General features: G+C 39.5%; 1 protein-coding gene across 17 annotated transcripts in view; it reads left to right on the top strand.

Annotated features, from left to right (window-relative positions):
* LRRC7 (leucine rich repeat containing 7) overlaps positions 1–20,971 on the top strand; it is a 189,511-nt gene that overhangs the window by 128,840 nt on the left and 39,700 nt on the right. For 11 of the 17 annotated variants that reach the window (XM_083448338.1, XM_083448335.1, XM_083448327.1 and 8 more), the window contains 8 exons: positions 622–822; positions 2,305–2,416; positions 3,911–4,091; positions 5,227–6,904; positions 12,049–12,198; positions 15,763–15,882; positions 18,068–18,283; positions 19,216–19,308. In XM_083448338.1, coding sequence (XP_083304464.1) covers positions 622–822; positions 2,305–2,416; positions 3,911–4,091; positions 5,227–6,904; positions 12,049–12,198; positions 15,763–15,882; positions 18,068–18,283; positions 19,216–19,308 — 2,751 coding nt within the window. Of the gene's footprint in view, positions 1–621; positions 823–2,304; positions 2,417–3,910; positions 4,092–5,226; positions 6,905–12,048; positions 12,199–15,762; positions 15,883–18,067; positions 18,284–19,215; positions 19,309–20,971 lie in introns of those variants that run through there. The other 6 variants (XM_083448340.1, XM_083448342.1, XM_083448330.1 and 3 more) reach the window with 4 other exon arrangements.

Consider the following 20,971-nt stretch of genomic DNA (forward strand, 5'->3'; position numbering starts at 1 on the left):
ATTAACTTGTGTCTGCATTTGAACCTTGGCTTTACATGCAATTTTTTCCTTTGTAGTAAAAATTATATCACACTTTTGTACAAATACACATCCATTAAATGAGGTGGGGAGCCCTCAATTTTTATTGAATGCAATCCGTTAAAATTGAAGTGTACTCAAGTCCTATTGATTTCCGAAGGATTTAGGAACATCTAATCTTTTTTGGATTGCTCACAGTCTTTTCAAATAAGCTATCCCAGTGTTGTTTTATAAATCTAGAATGACTTCCCATATGCAAGTGAAGTTCTAGATTCTACCTGAGCCATTAAAGTGATGTTTAGCAGTCTGAACATCAAGGTGTAATTTCAGTCCAAGTATTATTGCATTATACAGTTCTAGGCAAGTGGGAAAGAAATTACATTCAGTCACCAATGGATTTTATTCTGCATTCACCATGTTGTAAATGACATAGGCTTTAGCATTTCAAAGGCACAGTTTTATGTTAACATTGTCTCAAATGCCTAAATTCACTGTCTCTGTGTTTTCTGTTTTGTATAGCCTTGATAATCAAAACTAGAAGTGTAATAATTGTTTTTGTTTCCTATTTGTGGTTTTAATTTGTTTTGTTAAACGACTGCTCAGGTTGAAATAAACTTAAAGCGCTATCCAACTCCATACCCAGAAGATTTAAAGAATATGGTGAAATCTGTTCAAAATCTGGTGGGTAAACCTAGCCATGGAATGAGGCCTGAGAATGCAACACCAACCGTCAGTGCAGAACAAGCTGTGAAAGACAAATATGAGCACAAGTGGCCAATGACAGCAAAGGATATATCCGTGGAGGTAACATGACAGTGTTATTTAAACAATCGGGAGCTTATTTTAAGATCAGTACAATATAGATCTCTTTATTCAGAGGGTTGTATGTAAGCAGAAGTAGGCTGATCTATAACCCCTTTCCTTCCCTCTTACCCCCCTTAGATATAATTTGCTTCACCTTTCAGTGCTGCCCTTCTGATTTTCTTTTTTATTATTATTAATGGGCCAAATATCATGTAGTTCTCATACTACATAAAACAAAACGGGTATTGCCAGCATTGCATGACACAGAAATTGTCAGGCCTCAGCAGGGTCTGCTGTTGATTGTCAGGTACCAAGGCTGGGGCACGGCCCAAACAGGCAAGGCGGAGGTCAGAGCAATCAAATGTCTGCTACTCCTTGCTGTAGCGCACTCTAAATGCAAATACAGCAGATTCCCCTGGGAGCAATGAGAACTGATGACATCCTATCTCAGGGGGAATTGTACAGGAAGAACATGGCTTCCTGCCTGTAAACATCAAGTCCTCTCACTCTTAGGTAAACTGGCTGTATTTGCATTCAAAGCACGCAGTGGCAAGAAGCTGCTTGCACTAGCAGCTCCAGGCTGTGGGCAGGTAGATGCCTTATTTTTAAAAGTCTACAATACTTTAAAAACTTTTTTGTTATTTTTTTAAAAATGCACATTTCCATGCGGATTTTTAGGCATTTCTCAGGAATAGGGCAGAGCAGCCTTAGTTCCCTCCCCATGCACAATTGGGACAGACCAGACTGTAATGGGTCCATCCATGGATGCCCACAGGATTTCCTCGACCCGATACACTGTGTGCTTTGGGTCCCCTGAATCTCCCCACAATCTCTTGATAAGAACTGCTGTTTATGTGCCTATATTAACTTTACCGAGCCTACCACACGGAACTGTTTCAGATATAAAAGGGGAAGGGGAGGCCTGAAATTGGTAGCAGAGTAAGGTGGCAGAAAACTATCAAGAAAAGCAGGTAGTGATCGGTTAAAAAAAAAACCTCTACCACCAACAGTACATTTGTCCAAGGCAAAATAGCTGTGAGCACAAAGCACAAAATTAAGCCTCTTCCCACCTAAGATCAGACAGGCGTCTGTCTATTAGTTCAAGCAGAACTCATCTCACAGGCCGTGGTGTTTCTAGATTATTAGGAAAGTAGGCACCATTTGTTATTTTACCCTGCTCAGGGTGTGTGATTCCAAGCTTGGTGAGTCTACAAAACAGGCTTAAGAGCCACACCTTGAGAGTTTCTTCTGCCTTCATCCGCAAGGTGGAGCCCAAGCCACTGACCCTATGCAGGCAGTGTCAATATGAGTACCAATTGTACTTTTTTAAACAGCATTCTATGACATTTAGTCACATTTGCCTGGTCAGCATTTGTGCTTGGACGTTTTATAATTCCATGCTCCTGATAAAATTTCATCATTAAAGTATCACTTGCTGGGCTATCTTTTTATAATATTCCACAATATTATTGCATTTTACAGGACCCATATGTACATGCTGTGAATGATATGAGGATAGGGGAACTTCGTCCCTCCATGACTGAAGCACCATTGTACCAACCTAAACTTGTCCTATTGGGTAAAGAGAAAAAAGGTACTAAGTCACGTTATAGATATTGAATGTGTCAAACAATGAAAAATGCAGCAGAAAAAATGTGCTCAACACTGTATTCTCTTTTTTACACTTAGCCAGAATCAAATTGGAAATTATGTTTAATATGCAAAGCCAGTCGATTTAGATACACAGCTATCTATATTTCTCTCCTACCCCCTTTCCTTAGACTAATAGCAACTTCAAATGGCATGAAAAGGTCGGGCCCCAGGTTCCTGGGGGCCTTGGACACAGGGTACCACTGGGCCTCTTGTCCCCTCCCTTACCTCCTCAAAACTACTCTCCCTTCCATTCTTGGTCCCACCCCATACCTTTTCTGTCTGCCTGCTTACATTCACATATTGCAATATTTCTGTCACCCTCCTTTTTGCCTCAGCTTCTATTTCCTTACACTGGCTGGTATTGCTTTTTTGTCTCCCTCTCATCTTCATTTTCGTTTTGATCACTTTCTTCTCCCATGTATCACTTTCTCTGCCACTTTAATGCACCTCTCTGTGACTGTGCCTGGGGAACTGAATCTCTTCTCCCTTCCCTGCATCCCCCCCCCCAACCCTCTGTGGATGCCTTTCCCCCCCTCCCTTAAAACTGCCTATCTGCCTTCTCTTCTCCTGGGTCAACTTGGCGCATATGTAATGTACAGAAAAGAAATCTAAAGTAGTTTCAGTACTCTCAGAACGTAATATAGCAGCTGTTCTAAGCCCTCTTAATTTGGATAAAACCCCATTTAAATGAATGGCTCTTCCTTCTATGCAAGAATTATGAGCAAATGGTGGGCAGGTTAGCAGCCTACTAAGTGAACAATCCCCTCAGACCATCTGGACTGTGGGTCAGTGCCTCACTTGGGCCACCCCTAGTATTGGGCATGGGTATGAAGGTGATTAAATCCTTCCTAATCACTGCTGCCCTGACAAAACTCCCTGTGCCTGTTTTTTTTTAAATAAATATTGGGAAATCTCCCATGTCACATTTGGTTTGGCCCTGACTGTTGGATATAGTGTATAAAGAAGGCTATATATGTCATTAAAAATAAATACTAATTATTATGTTCAGCAGTAGCCAAAAATGGGGGTGGGGCGTTCAAGACAGTAGCAGTTTGGTCAGGTTTGTAAGTGTAGGAAAGGTGAAAATGGATCTTTTAAAAATACAAAAAAATAAAATAAATGTTCCATCTCACAAGGCACAATGTTTATAAGGATAATAGTAAAGTAATACACCGACCAATAATTGTAGATTGATACAGTCAGATGATACAGCATCTTGGCTGAAGATGGATGGGAAAGGGAGGTGGTACTGCTGTACAAATGTCTTAGGTGTTTTTGAACATCCCAGGGATAAGTTCATGGCTGGCTATATTTGTATGATATAGAAGTGGAAATCACATTTCCAAGCTAATTACAGTAGTTGTTGTATATATGTCTCTGTGTTCAATCTTCTGTTCAACTATTAATTTCATATTTCTTTCTGTGCTTGTTTTAGAATCAACAGATGAATCTGAAGCAGATAAAGTTCACTGCATGAATAACAGTGTTTCTTCAGGCACCTATTCAGACTATTCACCTTCACAGGCATCTTCAGGGTCTTCTAACGCTCGTGTTAAAATGGGGTCCTTGCAGACTACAGCTAAAGATGCAGTGAATAATTCTTTGTGGGGTAACAGGTGTGTTTACTTTGTAGACCCCACTTGAAACACTGAATCTGACCATAAAGGCATCTCAGACAGCTAAAAGTACAAAGAGCTTAAATAAAAGATGATGATGATGATATGAACCCTCGTATTAAAACAAAAACAGACAGGAACGTCACTAGGGCCAGACTAGCAGGAGTAGCACCATGATTGAGATGCCTTTGTTTTTTCTTTGAACTAGCAGTGCTTCCTAGGACACCTATGTGACTATGTGACATTATGTCTCAGGAAGTACTGCTAGGCTGGGAGCTGGTATACTACAAGTGTACACAAGACTTCTAAGAAGTCTGGCATTGCATACAGTTGGAGAAAACCTGCTGCACTTGGAACAACATCACACTGGCACTACTGCAAATAAGTGAAGCGTTGTGCAAAAAAAGGTAAGTGTTGCAGCATCCCTGCCCCCTCAACAGCAGGAGAGGGAGAAGAGCAGAGCATCCAGAGCAGAGTATGTTCCCCCCCACAACTAGGCACCTCTGCAGAAAGGCCCATGTTTGCAGGTGAGAGGAAGGGCACCTTTTCCCATGTCAAGGCCCAGAGGAATTATGCCTTAGGGGTGGAAATTACTCTGGCAACTTCTACCCAAAATTCAGGTCTATCTGCAAACTTTCAGAGTAGGTTACAATAGTTGAATAGCAGATCACCCATCTTACCCATTTTTCAGCTGACGAGAATGAAAGAGGTCCAAAATGATTACGTGTCATCAAGGTTTTCTGTACTATCTACATTTACTCCATTGCATACAAAATCCTATATAAGCAACTTTGTCCCACCATAGATACAGACTCAGTTTTCAAAGAGACTTTCACTTTGCTTGCAGGCTCAATGCTATGTGCTTATTGTCTGTCACTAGCATAGAGATTTTTATATCAGAGGTTTTTTTGGAGGCAGATTTTTAGATTTATGCAAAGCTGTTTTCATATACATATAAATTGTGATATTTCTCTTTTTGTGTGCTTTCTCTTTGTTCCCACTCCAAACAAGCTAAAGCTTCCATTCGTTCACGGGTTAAACAAAGCATGCAATAATAGTAAGATATTTATTAGCATTTTATTCTGCTGTGATAGCTTCCTTATCTAATACCAGTCTTTCTTCTTGTTTTCTCCAGGCTTGTCCAATCTTTTCCTCAACCTCTTGAAACAAAGCCATTGCTCAGTCAACGGGAGTCTGCTCCAGCAGGAAACTTACAACAACATAACGAGAGGCGTCCAATGAGCGACACCTTTGCTGACAGCTGGAATGATGGCTCTCACTATGATAACACGGGATTTGTAGCAGAAGAGAGCACGGTCGAGAATCCAAGCGCTAACCCCCTCTTAAGCTCTAAATCGAGAAGCACATCTGCTCACGGACGCAGGCCTTTAATTAGGCAAGACAGGATAGTTGGTATCCCCCTAGAACTTGAACAGCCTACTCTCAGAAATACACCTGAATCAGAAGTGCCTCCATCAAACCCTTGGCAGAACTGGACAAGAACCCCTAGCCCTTTTGAAGATAGGACAGCCTTTCCTTCTAAGCTGGAGAGCACCCCTACCACCAGCCCTTTACCTGAAAGGAAGGATCTTGTTAAAGATTCCGCAGAAATAGCTAGCACTTTTCCTCCAGGAACAGCGTGGGAGTATCATGAGTCAAATGCTAACAGAAGTCTTGGTAATGTGTTTTCGCATATTCACTGTCGCCCGGATCCTTCTAAAAACGTCATTTCTATCAGCAAGAGCACAGAGAGGCTTTCGCCAATGATGAGGGACTTGAAAACGAATAGGTTTAAGAAGTCACAAAGTATAGATGAGATAGACATTGGCGCATATAAAGTTTATAATATACCGCTAGAGAACTATGCAGCTACTACTGACAATGCCGGTATGCATGAGAGGCCAGATAAAATGATGGGTCCAGAACATGGAATGTCTAGCATGTCCCGTAGCCAGTCTGTGCCAATGCTTGATGATGAGCTGCTGACCTATGGAAGTGTTAAGGTGCAGCAGCAGCAAAAGCCTTCTGTAACTAAAAAAGTGTACCAGTTTGACCAAAGTTTTAATCCTCAAGGATCAGTGGAAGTGAAAGCAGAAAAGAGGATTCCGCCACCTTTTCAACACACTCCAGAGTACATTCCCCAGCAGACTAAAACTGTCTCAAAGGATTTGGTTAGCCCAAGAGCCTACCGAGGGTATCCACCCATGGAGCACATGTTTTCATTCTCCCAGCCTTCTGTTAATGAGGAGACTGTCAACACTCAGTACTCAAGTCAGGGATCAAGGGCTGGGTTTTTGCGAAGAGCAGATTCATTGGCCAGTTCCACAGATATGTCAATGTATAGAAGAGTCAGTGAACCACACGAACTGCCTCAGAGTGATAGGTATAACAGACACCAGTATAGAGGACCCATGGAACGCCAAAGCAGCATGCAAGTGTCTGAATCCCAATTCCTCAAAAGAAATGGCAGGTATGAAGATGAACACCCTTCATATCAAGAAGTGAAAGCCCAATCTGGAAGTTTTCCAGTTAAAAACCTTACTCAAAGGAGGCCATTGTCTGCAAGAAGCTACAGTACAGAGAGTTATGGTACCTCCCAAACCAGGCCAGTTTCAGCTAGGCCTACAATGGCAGCTCTGTTGGAAAAGATACCATCAGACTATAACTTGGGTAACTATGGTGACAAGCCGTCAGATAACACTGATTTAAAGACAAGGCCTACCCCTGTGAAGGGAAATGAGAGCTGTGGTAAAATGCCCGCTGACTGGAGACAACAGCTACTTAGACATATAGAAGCTAGAAGGTTAGACAGGGTATGTTTGGCATTTCTCTGCAATTAATGCCTTTTAGTTTTTATATTTCTATATATCAAAAAAATCTGCTTGCAGTGATTAATATGTTATCCAGTAATAATTCCTGGATTTGTGTTCTGAATTAATAAACCATGAAATGTATTTTGTTACAGTTTATACATAATGAGTTAGAATTAGGGTTGCTTTGGGGAGCATTGGAAAAGTTCTTCCCTGATATACTGTTGTTTTTTAAAATGCAAAAATGATAATCTCATCTTCTAGTAGTGGGTAATTTATGAAGCTTAAAGGAAATCACAAAAATAGTTTATAATTTAAATATTCGTTTTATTTGCTAGCCTTTACAGTGCATAGGAAAAATATTAAAGACAAATTCCAAAGCAAAAGTATTGGAAATATTGACTTTGGCAGGCTTATAGTTAATGGGGATACTCCAAAACTCTACAGAACTCAATAGCACAATCTTCAGTGGCTGTGTTATGAATCAGTCCATGCCCTTGTGTGCACAATGTCAGATATGCATGTGTGAACCATCTTCATGTACCAGAACTATTGGATCATGGCAGATATAATTAAGGATTTCTTTTAGAAAATTTAGCCATTGATTAACAAATAAGCTACAATTACTTTTGTTCTGGTACCTCATGTCTTAAATCTATGTACTTGGAAGTAAGTCAGTTGATTTACATTTAACTTATTTCCAAGTGTGTTTAGGATAACGGGTTGAAATATGTAAAGCCCCAACAGAGACCAACTATAACTTATATTTTCTATGTTAGGAAGTGTTTGTCAATTAACATTTGGTAAATGTGCAGAGTAATTCATTGACATGAGACACAGTTTCCACAGCGTGAAGAATTAAGAATGAGGTATTGTTTGAAATGGTGATAAGAAGTAAATGAATAAAACATCTTATAACTGATATACCCAGAAAGCATTTGGAAGGAATTCTGAGAAAAACTACATACTACATGTAGTTCCATTATTTTCTTTTGAAAAAAGTCTAATATACTGTGCAGCCATTGAGGCTACAGTTTGAAGTGGAAGACTAGTACAGGAGGAAAGGAGCTTCTTAACCTTTCCACTTTATTCCATTTGCACATCTGTCTCACACACACACACTCCAAAATGCAGGCACTCATGTTTTCCTCAGTCAAGTTAAAAGCAACTGGAGAGGGAACTTTTCAGTGGGAGAATAGTTTGAAGGGAGAAGGATTATGAAGCTGGTCTTCCATCTTAAATTGTAACCTTACTGCTGCCTTGTATAAATGGCGGGGGGGGGGGGGGGCTTAACAAGGGACTTTAACATTCACCCTGTTGGCTGTTTTTCGATTTGCATCACCTTGTACTCGTTAAATGCTGTGTGTCTCATACAGCCTTCCTCAGCCTCAGGAACCTGTTTGCCTTCAGTCAACTAGTATTGGAAATAAGATGAATTACGAAAGACCAATTCATGTATAATTTTAGTCCTACAGTTCACCAGATGCTTTCATAAAATAAGTGAAAATTGAGATTGCCAAATGTGGCTGTCAAAAATGCTGAAATCATCCTGGAAAATTGGAAGCCTACAGACCTCGTTCTCAGATTTGCTTTCACAAAATTACCCCTCCTTATTCTCCCAGATACATATTGGTTTGTCATTCAGTGACTGCAATAAGTGATTATAACTCAGAAATAACCATAATGGAGCCAAAATTGTAGACTGTTTCATATCTTTTGATATCATCATGTGTTTTTCAAAGAAGGTAATTCACAATTTAGCTGTGGCTCACTGAGAGCTGAACTATCCATTCAGTAATACAATTTATTTGTTTTTATTTATTTAAAGGGGTTTGGAGAGCAGGCCAAATCAGTCTGCCAAGCGCCAATAATGAACTGATTGTCAGGTCTTGCAAAGCATTCTTGTATAGATTTTTACAAGGTGCTTTGCAAGATCTGCTGATCAGATTATCATTGGGCCTTATGAAGTCCTGTACACAGGGCTTTGTAGGTGCCACCAGTCAGCTGATCAGCAGTACCTGCAGACTCCCTTTCGGCTGAGACCTTGCCTGCCCCACACCTGATGTCATATAGAACAGTGAACCACTTAAAGAAAAGACAATTTCTTGGGCTTAGACCTGGCGTTCTCAGATTTCACCACCCTGCTGTCGCCAGAGCCCACATAAACTTGTTGAAAATTACCGAGGCCTACAAGTTGTAGAATAGTGGCCTGTGGAAGTGGAGTTTGGCATGATTGGCTGGCTGACATCACTTTTCTGTTGATAGCTAAACCATCTTTGGAAATTGTTTAATTATTTACCATAGCATTTTCATTGTAGCAAGGAGTTCAATACCTCAGCTTCCCTCAAGCAAAATATAGACATTCGCTCTGGAAGTATTGCAGCTCATCCTCTCCACTTTAGGCAGAGTTTGCCAATCAATCCAGAGGCTTTAAGTCTGACTCTAAATGGAGGAGGGTTTTTATTTTATATTTTTCCTTTCCCACTTCTAAATGCCTCTCAGAGTATTTTTACTAATCTATTGTAATTTCTTCCATTCTTCTGTCACACAAATCTATTCACCTTCCCTTGAACATGCCAGTTTCCTTCTACCTTTCACCCTGGTCCTTTTATCTTCACTTCCTTCCATAACAACTTTATTCTCTTGTCCCTATCCTTTCCATTATCAGTTGGTTTATTTTTCATAATGAGTGTAAATATTAATCTTTTATCTCCCTTTCTAATTTCCTTCAGGACCTCCTCTGGCTGCTTCCCCTCAGAGGAGTGAGACCTCCCTTCTCTCTTCCCCACCCTCCCCAAACTTCTCCAACTCCTGGTCACCATTATTTAGCATGCAAGGAGTTGCTAGGGTTGGCATTGGTTCAATCAAAAGACAATGGCATGGCTGGGGGGTGGGGCCAGCAAGTGAGAAGGCGCTGGGCAGGCTGTGACACTGAGGTTCTCCTGAAAATGACCCATGGCCGTCTCTTGGGTCCCAGCCCCCTGTTTAAGAAAAACTGACTAGAGGCTACAAAATCACAGCAAGATAGATTTTAAAGCAAAGCTATTAGAATGAATGAATAAAAATTGCAGAAACACTAGATGAATTATAAACCAATTTATATTTATTCTGGTGTATCAGTTAAGATCTACAGAAATTTATTTAATTGGTTCAGTTTTGGAAATCAGACATCATAAAAAAATATGTATGAAAATTTTAGCCTGGCTTTCAGATACACTGATTACTAAGAAAAATACAACAATAAGCCTTCAGATCAAGAACAAAGCATTGCAAGGCATTCTCATCTCCTAAGGGGTGGTCCTGTTCAGGCTCTAACAAGCCTGGAACAAGAGTTTTGTGTTGCTGTTTGGAGTTCACAGGGGAAAGACAAGCGAAAAGGGTTACTTTATTTCTTCCTCATGTTTGTTAAAATCCTCTTTTGCTGCGCTTGGGTTTGGTGCTGGTTTCTAGCTCTGAACCTGAATCCTTTAATGCTGTACAGTGGGCAGAGGGGTTTCTAGAATTTGGAAAAGGAAAAGGAAACTTAAGGTCTCCTTACACAAGCATACACATTTCTTTATTTAAAAAAAACCAGAATTACTTCTTAAATACAAGTTTTCTGATATCCCAGATTTGTACAAAACAGCATTTTTTCAAAAAGTGTGCCACTCCCAAGTCGTGTGACAATTTGGAGTCTCTGGCATGAAAGGCTGCTCCTCTTCCTCACATTTTCTTTCCCAGCCTCCTGTGCCTGCAAAGGCAAATTTTATAATTTATTTTTAATGCAACTGTTTTGTGCATGATTTCCCCTGTACAAAAGAGCTGTTTCAATATATATATATTTTTAAAAATTACTGGGAACCAACATCCTTTCCTGTCGGCTGACAGAAGCAAAATAGGAGTAGGGGGAATGGCAAAAGAGGGCATCACAGAAACATCGTGGAAACCTGCCCATGCAGTGGGCTCCCATAAATCACTGAGCATTCATAAGAGTCAAGCTTATTCCATTGATAATTGTGATTGCTTTCAGGCTGACACTTTAGAGATCCGTGTACTACTTCATTTGCATGGACAGGTGAAGCACAGATGTTTCAGCTGTACTTCCACAGCTATGCTCACTATGGGTGGAATTCAACATTGCACCAAGGGAAGTGTCCCATCAGCACTGTTCTGTGACCAACCCAGAGCCAATTTCAGGGGGTGCAGGGAGAGGAGATGGGGGACAGCCCCATGGCACAAGCGGAAGCCCTCATACAGGCTTGCACTGATGGGACATGTTGGGTGAATACTGCCCAATGCATTTTACTTTTTATATTGCTGTTTTTTTTGTATATATATAATCCAGAATAATTTATTCATGAAGATCATTTACTGACTGATCTTTTTAATCACACTGTATATAGTGCGGGTAGTTCTTTTGAAGTGTAAATTCAAAATAGGTATACATCCACTACAATATATTGGAGCAGCTCTTGATAGCAGTTATTTTGATTGGTTCTTTGTGAAACTAACCATAGCAAGCCAGATGTTTCTATCGTTCAGCAACTAACAGATGTGGAAAAACTCTTTTTTTACCATTTTCTTTGACTCTTTAAAATCTTATTCTCTCCAGAAATGTCTTACATTTTTCAGAAGCCTATTATATAGAGTAGAACCACTTCTACCCAATTTATTACTTGCAGAAAAGAAATGCATATTTTATCATAGGTTTGTAGAAAATCTCTGGATAATACCCACTTCTGCATGAAATAAATTACTACAGCTTTGTATTTCAAACAGTGGCTCAGTTAGTAGAGCATGAAACTTTTCATTTCCGAGTCGTGGGTTCAAGCCCCACCTTGGGCAAAAGATTCCTGCATTGCAGGGAGTTGGGCCAGGTGACCCTCACGGTCCCTTCCAACTCTACAATTCTATGATTCTGTGAATATGAAAATATATCTTGTTTGATTTTTTTGTCAATGTCTTTTTATGGTAATCATTTTATGTACAACTAGCACTCTATGTGCTTCTGTCTGACTCAGTGCATGCATAAAAAGCTACTTCTTTCTTGGTATTGTTTGTTTGCTTAAAATGAGACCATGTGAAGTTAGTCATATATGTGCAGTACTTTCTCTTAATGAGCATGCGTGTTCATATCCTGTCACGTGGTTGTTATTTCCTCTACTCAGACTGCTGCTTATAAGCACAACACTGTTAACCTTGGCATGCTGCGCTCTGGAGGTTTGTCAGCAATGCATGCGGGCAGAAGCATGACATTAAACTTGCAGACTAAATCTAAATTTGAAAACCAAATGCATCAAGAGCTACCTCTACCGAAAGTAAGTATGAGATAGCCTGCATATATCAGACAAAACACAGTAATATTTTTTCATGCCCTCCTTCCTCTTCCTTTTTAGCATTTGCATTACTATTCATGCTTGTGTCCTATAAGCAATTCAAACACCAAAGTTGCTAACACAACTTGCCGACTTTATATCTTTGCTTCTTCAAGTAATTGGCTCACCACGTGACAGTCATGCTGCTTTCTGCTCTTTTGTTGCAGACTAATGTAGTCGATTTTATGTGAACCAGAGAAATCTGAGGGCCATGTTTCATGTTGTAGTTGGTTAATGATGTTGATGGTGTCAGAATGGTGTAGATGTTTAATGTCAACCAAGTTCGGTCACAAACTATGTTATCAATTAGGATGATCTCTTAGGAGCCAGGACCTACTGGTCATGTAGTTCAGTGGTCTCGTTAAAGACTGGATTATAATCAAAATAGCTCAAATGAAAATTTCAGAATGTATGTCCTGTTTACATCTTTTATTAGCACATTTCTGTATGTAGACCATTGTGAAATCAGATATATGTTGTATGTAAATATGTTTTGTATTTTAAGCCTTTAAGGTGGGGACATATCTCAATAACATTTTGAAAAATATTTGTGAATCAAGATTGAATTCATCATGACCACGAACCATTAGGCCTGTTTATAGATTGTGTAGGTGAGATACATATGATGGTGGAAAACCTAAGTGTGTGAAAATTAATTATAAACTGTTCTTTTAAATGTTATTGAGAGAAGGGAATGAAAAAGTGGATCTAAATTGAAACAGTCTAGATTAAACATCAAGTAATAAGTCATAGTTGCCAGTCATCAATGCAGTCATTTTATCTGATGAAGATTAGACAGTGAAAACAGTAGCCAAGGAAAGGTGTAAGATTGCTTCCTTTGATTATACAGCTACCTAAGCATTGTGGGGGAAGGGATTAGTCAAGGAAATTTTTGGCTAACGTAGAGGCTGTGAGATTTCCTCTAGTCTAAATTAAATGATTCCATGATTTACCCTCCTTTGATGGAGAAGGGAAGTACTGTATCAATCGTCAAACTGCCATAAATGTCTGGAAGAAGGTTTTTCCAAGTTTTTTAAAAATGCATTTGTTGATGTTTTTCCAGTAAAGCAATACAGAGGTCCCCACCCCAGTAAAAGAATATAGAGGTTCCCCCCCCCAGTAAGACAATATAGCTACAAATAAATTATTGGGGTCAACAGCACCTCACAATGTAGAGTGTATTAACCTACAAAACACTCTTTTCACCACATAGTTTTTAAAATACAGGCATTGACCATTTTGCCCAGGGGTTCCATTTCCAATCCCTGCCTGCATCAACAGAGCATACATAAGGGCACCCTGTCCCATTACAGCCTACCCTGCCCCGCTACATCTGCCCCACTCCACCCTTGGTCTTTCCTCTTCTGGATCTGAAAGGACCCACACTTTGCTGATCCCACGTTATTTGGACGCGCCTAAAATGCTTCCACCTGTACAAAACATATTGTGATATTAAAATACATAGACATATAACAGTTACATAACTATAGCAGTGCAGCAACCGTGAGCTGAGAAGTATTTGTAACAAAACCAAATCTCACAGACCTTGCAACAATAGCATGTGCTATTTGAACAGCAGATGCACGATTGCCACATTTCCCAACTACGTATATGAGAAGGACATAGTTACTGTGACTTTCTGTTACTGTGTTGACAACCGAACTTATATATACCCCTTTTACGAGTGTCAGCAATGGTAGCTTCTACCCATTCTGAGGCTGCTTCTTTTGGACGTTTCAGGCCAATAAGCTTTGTTTTTAGTCTCTCGGGGTTCTATCAAATCCAGACCCAGATCTAATAGGATGAGTTTGGGATGTTCAGTTGCTCAGTTTCCAAATAATATAGACATTTAAGCAGGCAATATTACTGCATGAGGGGGACACACACCAATAGGCATTTTTTTTTATTATAAGAAGAAGAATATCAGGCTTGGGTTTGTGGTCTGCCCTTCCTTTCTTTGGCATAATTACTTCCAATATCACAAGGCACTCAAGGTGGCATACTATCCTCACAACAACTCTGTGAGGTAGACTAGATTGAGAGACTGTTAGTGGCCCAAGGTCACCCAGTGAGTTTCTGGGCTGAGCAGGGATTTGAACCCTGATCTTCCAGGTCCTTTTCCAGCACTCTAACCACTACACCACGCTTTGTGCTGTCTAGGGGCGATTCTGAATCATCAACTTGGATTCTTTATGGTTGTGTATGGAGGTCTTCAATTCTCTCTGGTGTTCTGAAATAGTTTACTATGAACATGCCTTTCTTGGACTGTTTGGCTCCTCCCTGTGAGCGCACAAAGAAAACAAATCATGGTCCCTGTCTTAGCATTACATTTGAACCGGAGATTGAGGTTTGTTTCATTCAAACAACCACGATCAGTCAGAAAGCCAAGAACAAAACTTGGCTGTCAGTTGTAGTTGGGAGCAAAACTCTTGCTTTTTAGGATGTAACATTAAGCCTAGCGGTTGTGTTTTGTATCTCCACAGTGCTATCAGACAGGCATAAAATTCCAGGAATGGTCTTGCGCACAGTAAGCCATGGTTTATGGGTTACTATGACATGTGAATGCACTCTTTGTGCAAATTGAAGGCCTCTTCTCCATTGAGGCTTCCTGCCCACTCCCCACTGCTAGTGTATGTGCTCAGCTCCAAAGCCTCTTGAAACTCAAGGACCTCTTGAGAGAGAGGCCACAGGTCCAGCAGTTGGAGGGAAGATTGAGGTCCCCTGGGCAGCAGCTGCAAGATAAACAAGAACATCAAATTGAATGTCTGCAGAATAGAACTATTTTCCTTTTGTTAACTAAAAATGAGCATTTGTATTTAATTTCCATAACTAATACGAACACTCACCAATAGCCTAATATTTTCTGTGATACTTTGAGAGTTCCATTAACTGTAGCAGCCTATTAACCTTTTTAAAGCCAAATACTCTGGCTTATGGATCAGACTCTTTCTTGATTAAAAGAATCGTAAGTGCTTTCCTGAGCTGGAGCTTTTAAAAATGCATATTAATATGCATTAATATTAATATGGAACAGAAAACGTCGTTGTTAACTCTGACATTTAGAGCAATTTTCATACTGATTTCAATATCTGAGATGGGATAAAAAATATGGTTCTTTGCCATGGGATTTCCACTCTCATAGTACAATTGTCTACTAATAAGTTGACACTTTCTAAAAAGCAGAAGCATGAAGATTGTATTACTATGTACATTAAAAATGTTCCTTCTGATAGATATGTTTAGTGTGTATTTAAATTTATGGTGTTGCCAGTTTCTTACTAAGCACTTTTTGTGTGCATCAAAGTCTTATCCAAATATGTGATCAGTTATAAAAGAGCATTGATGCTTTTCTATATATTGATAAAATGCAATAATATGTACTGTGTGGATATTTCCCCATCAAAAATAAAACAAAAACAATGTTTATCAAAAAGGCTAATTTGGGGCAAATGAACTGTTGATCGTTCCTCTCACTAAATAATCTCTTACCTAACATTTTAAAAATAGACCCCATCACAACAGAGCAGCATTCTAGACAATGGACAGGAAGATGTTTCTGCTGGCGGCCAATGGAATCCATATCCCCTTGGAAGGCGAGATGTGCCACCAGAAACTGTTGCTAAAAAGGTAACAACTACCACACACAATGAGTACTGTATATGCGTAAATACTGCCACTCTAATCTGGTAGTGATGTATGCCAGTGATCTCCTATAGTAAAAAGATTGGGAATGAGTGATGGATTTGTGAACTCGCTTCATTGCAAATTTTCCTACTGTCTTTAATCATGATTGTTACATTGATACTAATGTAAACATGGTTCCCTCTTGACCGTGAAGTGAAACTACGGCTTCAAGTTAGTTAGGAAACCCAATGACTCTTGGCCAGACAATGCCAAAGTTAAATGACTGGAACAATTTAGCTTTGAGGATGGTGGAAGCTCACAGACATTCCCTAATCTTCTTACTACTATTAATTGACTGCCAGCATTGCATTTGTGCCATTGTTTCATCCATTGTGATGTGTTTTAGCATCACTAACTTGTATGGATGGAAGGGCAGAAACAGGCTTACTTCACCTGTCAACATTTTCCTCCAATTTTTGTTTGAGAATATGGTGGTTTTTTAAAGGCCTTTTTCCTAGACACCTCAGTATCCTTCCTCAATGATTCTGTATGCTAAATGATTACCCTACATGCCAGAATCTGATTAATTCCCTGGCACTATCCATTGTTGCATTCTTTGCCAACAATTTGTATTGCGCTGTCAGTCGAGCATTCCCAGCTTGAAATAATTAACTTTTTGTGAAGGATGGTAAAAGAATATATAAAATACAAATGAAATCATGGGAAACAGGCCTACACAATGGAGATTATTTCCCTAATCAGAATAAGTAATTTTGTTTTTCTACAAAAAAGATTTATTTTCAGTTCATCCATATACATTAGGAGCTGTGTTATGAATGCCTAAGCTGTGACAATATGAGGCTTTGCAAACAAAAAATCTATTAAAATGGATGAGAATTATTTACCTTTCATTCTCAGTTTTTGAGCATGCTGCTCTAGCAATACTGATTTTCTTTCAAAGAATTTGACCTCAGGAGATTCATGTCCGCTATAGTTGCTGATGGTTTAAACATTGTGAGTCATTTGAAACCAACTTCACAGTAATTTTTTGTAATAGTTAGACTTTAACTACTGATGTTATTTATGACTATAGATTGCTTTTATATGATTATTTTAATATTTTATTATTTGCCTCTGGTGTGTGTATTTTCCTTGATTATTTTATAAACCACCCAGGGATCTAAACAGATGGTGGATGGTTTAAAAATACAATTATTAATAATGATGATGATAATACCTTTAAAAATGTAAAATAGGGGAGGGCTCTTTGCTGACAGGGGAGGCACTGGCAGCCGGTGATGTAGCACCTGAAGTTTCCAGTATAACAGAAATGAGCCAACCTCCAACAGACAACTAGACCATCCCTAGAATTCAGACCTCCTCTTCCTACTCTGGTGAGATCCTCCTCCAGAACAGATTCCTCTAGGGCAGGCATAGGCAAACCCGGCCCTCCAGATGTTTTGGGACTACAACTCCCATCATCCCTAGCTAACAGGACCAGTGGTCAGGGATGATGTTTGAGTTTGCCTATGCCTGCTCTAGGGGTCCCAAGTTTTCATTCCTCAACCCACTGCAACCTTCCCCTAGGTCAGCTTCCTTGAGCTCTCTGAGCTTCTTCCTCTTCCTCATCTGACCACCATGGGACTCACGACAGGCATGATCCAACAGAAGTTATGTGTGATCCAGACTTGGCTTCCACAGCCAGAGGGGCAGGAGATGACTTTTACAAATTCAGCCTCTTCCTAGTACTTCCTCCCATGGGGTTCTTGAACATTCAGAGCCCTTTGGAACAATGTGGGTGGTAGCCTGGAGATAGCAGAGAGAAGGGAATCTGCAAAAGTCATCTCCCTGCTCTGCCGGCAAGATCCCCCCCCCCCACACACACACATCTGAAGCCTTCCATGGATGGAAGGAGGATATTGTCACTCAGCTGAAGGTACTAATATAAATAACAAATACGTTTTTCCACTTTTCTGTTTTACAATTGATTTTCTACGCCTTACAGTTCAAATATAGCTGAAGGAGGGACTTTTTCACTATGCTGCTTTGGAAAAAAAGTCAGAACTTCATATGTTTATACTCAAGAACTTTGTTGTGTGTGTGACTGTACGTGACTGTACAAGTTTCAAGAAAAGTGCTTTTTTCAGTTTTCTAAATTCCTGGCCTAATGAGTTAATGTTACCCACAGGCAGGTAGCCATATCCAGACGCTGATGGGATCGCAAAGTCTACAACATCGAAGCCGAGAGCAGCCATATGAGAGCAACATGAATAAAGTGACCATCCAGCAGTATCAGCCACCACTGCCGATCCAGATCCCTTCTCAGAGCACTCGGGCACCACAAGCAGGGAGATGTGTCATTCAAACTAAAGGGCAGAGGAGTATGGATGGTTATCCAGAACAGGTGAGCATGCAGCAGAACGGCATGAGGATGAGAGATGTGAATGGAATTGTGTGCAAGATGTCTCAAAGAGGTAGGCTTATTTTTCAAGTCTGTGAAAAAGTTTTCCTATTTACCGTTATTTGAAATTGCTAAATAAAAAGGCATGTATGTGTAGATTATAAATTTCAGTTCTCATGCATACCTGCGAATTCAGAGTGATGAAGTCACTATGAGGGATTTTTATTGTAGTAGTAGTGAGATTGGTGTGCTCCAAATTGTAACTCACTATAGGAAACCTTAATAATGTTGTAGAAACCTAGAAGGTATTCATCCCAATGTGTCCTAAGCATTCGCAAAACCAAACATTAGGACAACATTATGACTTCAGCATGTAACGATAACCATATTTTAAAAGGCCACATGAGTCATCCCAATGAAGTTAAGCAATTTATTTGATTTGGCTGCTATTATGTTTGGATTCTAGTTATATTTATAGTTCCATAAAGACATATGGAAATGTGATGTCCTCTTTCTATAGCCTATGTAGAATTTCAATCCAAATAATATGTATTTGCCAAAGTTACGTTTTAACTATATCTAACTACATTTTGATGGGGGGGGGGGAGAGTTTGAAGATTTTCCAAAACATTTCTTCTGCAGTCTTACTATATCTTAAAATTATCTTTTAATGTATTATGTTTCTAATTGTCATGAAACAAATATGATTGTATCAGCTTTTTTAAGTAAGAAAAGCAACTTAAAGAGAATACATCATTGATGATCGTATCACAGTTGACATTTTACATTGTATCACATAGTACATCCACAAATAACCTTCTTAAATTAAAAAAAAATCATCCTACAGTAGCCTCATGGACATTTGTCAGAAAATAACAAATTTGTGACAATTAAATGCATGCATTTAAGCATCCCTTTGTGTCTTTTACATCTAGTTTTGTGTAAGGATAGAAAAGAATCCAGGCCTTGGATTTAGTATCAGTGGAGGAATAAGTGGACAAGGAAATCCATTCAAACCTTCTGACAAGGTAAGGTAGTAATTTCTTGCTTGAATTAGTTGACCAGATAATGCAGTTTGAACATTTAGGGTAGTTAAAGTTCAGATATTCATGACATCTGTTCCTTTGCTTGCAATTAAAATGTAATCAAGATAAGGAGCTGAAGAAAACAGGTTGCCCTACTGTGTATTATGATCCCAAAACATCCTTTGGCTAGGGATACATGTCACTGAATGTCTGCAAAAACGTGTTGCCAGCAAATTCTGGGATTGTAGAGACATTTTACACTTTTACAACTACCCTGGTTAGTCAGTAAATGAGAATGGGACATTCAGAAAGGCATTCAGCAAACACTTATCCCACTTCTGCAGTGGTGATAAAAAATGCCTAGGGTCTCAAGTGCTGATCTGAACTACCCAAAGGCCATCAGGTTTGGTGAGTGGGGACGCAGGAAGTGAAAAGTATGAGCAGTTCCCTTCCTGGCCTCAGTTCTCCTTTCCTACTTTCTGCCCTTCATTGAGATTATGGCCTTAGACCAGCCTTGCCCAGCTTGGTGCCCTTCAAATGGTTGAGGCTACAATTCCCATCATCCCAACCATTGGCCATACTGCCTGGGGCTGATCCAAAACATTTGATTGTGGAAAGCTGCCTTAGATAAAGCAAGGGGTGGGGCCAGCCCTCCTCTTCCAAAGTTAGTTCTATCTACTGTTCACTAAACAGGGCACACTTCAGTCTTCCCATACCAGAAGCGTTGCTTTTTTTCTTCCTTCCCTCTCAAATCCAGCTTTTGGTTTAGAGGTGGGACAGGAAGTGTCCGTTTCCAACTTGTCACATCCTGTGGTTATAGAAACAGAACTCAGGACAGGGTTATATAAACAGGAACTGGCTTGCTTCTCATTGACTTCTACTAAGTGGTCTGGGACAAAATAAACAACTGCAATCTGGAATGCAGTCAAGAAGGGCAAAACCTGTTTCACTCTCTTCACACTGGCATCATCAGGGCAGGTGTAGCTCACACATGATGGTACTTCTGATTACATACCTTTATGCTATCAAATTTAAGTAAATAGCTGTCATCCATTCCTACCATATTTGAGACCTATCACCACTGATAGGGACCCTACAGAGGAAATATTCCTGAACCCTGAAGAAATTTGTAGTTATAGGAGAATCACAATAACTTCTGAACATTTATATATAGATGAAATTTTAGATGTTTTCAGAACCATTATAAAAAAAAAATTCTATGGATTTTGAACTCAAATAAGCAGGCATGAATAAGCAATATGAGATATTTTGGAATGTATTCACTGTCAAGAACAGTTTGCTAGGCTGTTAGTTTATGAATTCTGAGTAAGATGTATTCCACTAGCTCTACACTAAGCAAGATCTCATACTATTTTAGCAAAAATGTTAATAGGAGCAATCATTTAGCATATAAAAATCATCAATCAGTGCTAAAGCATTGATAAATGTACTGATTTTTACCTTATTTCTAAAGTAGCTAAAATGCCATACTGCCTATTTTTAATTTGTCTTACGGTAGCATAGTTAAATTCTTTATCAGTTGTTTTGACATTTCATATATCTACAAATTATGGTTGCACCGTTTCTATCTAACTCCTCTGGTAGAACTAGATGTTATGATAAACATGAGGCAGCCTTGTTTCAAGTTTTCTCCTCTACAATTACT

Source organism: Podarcis tiliguerta, assembly GCF_965153285.1.
Source record: "Podarcis tiliguerta genome assembly, chromosome: 6".
Taxonomy (NCBI): domain Eukaryota; kingdom Metazoa; phylum Chordata; class Lepidosauria; order Squamata; family Lacertidae; genus Podarcis; species Podarcis tiliguerta.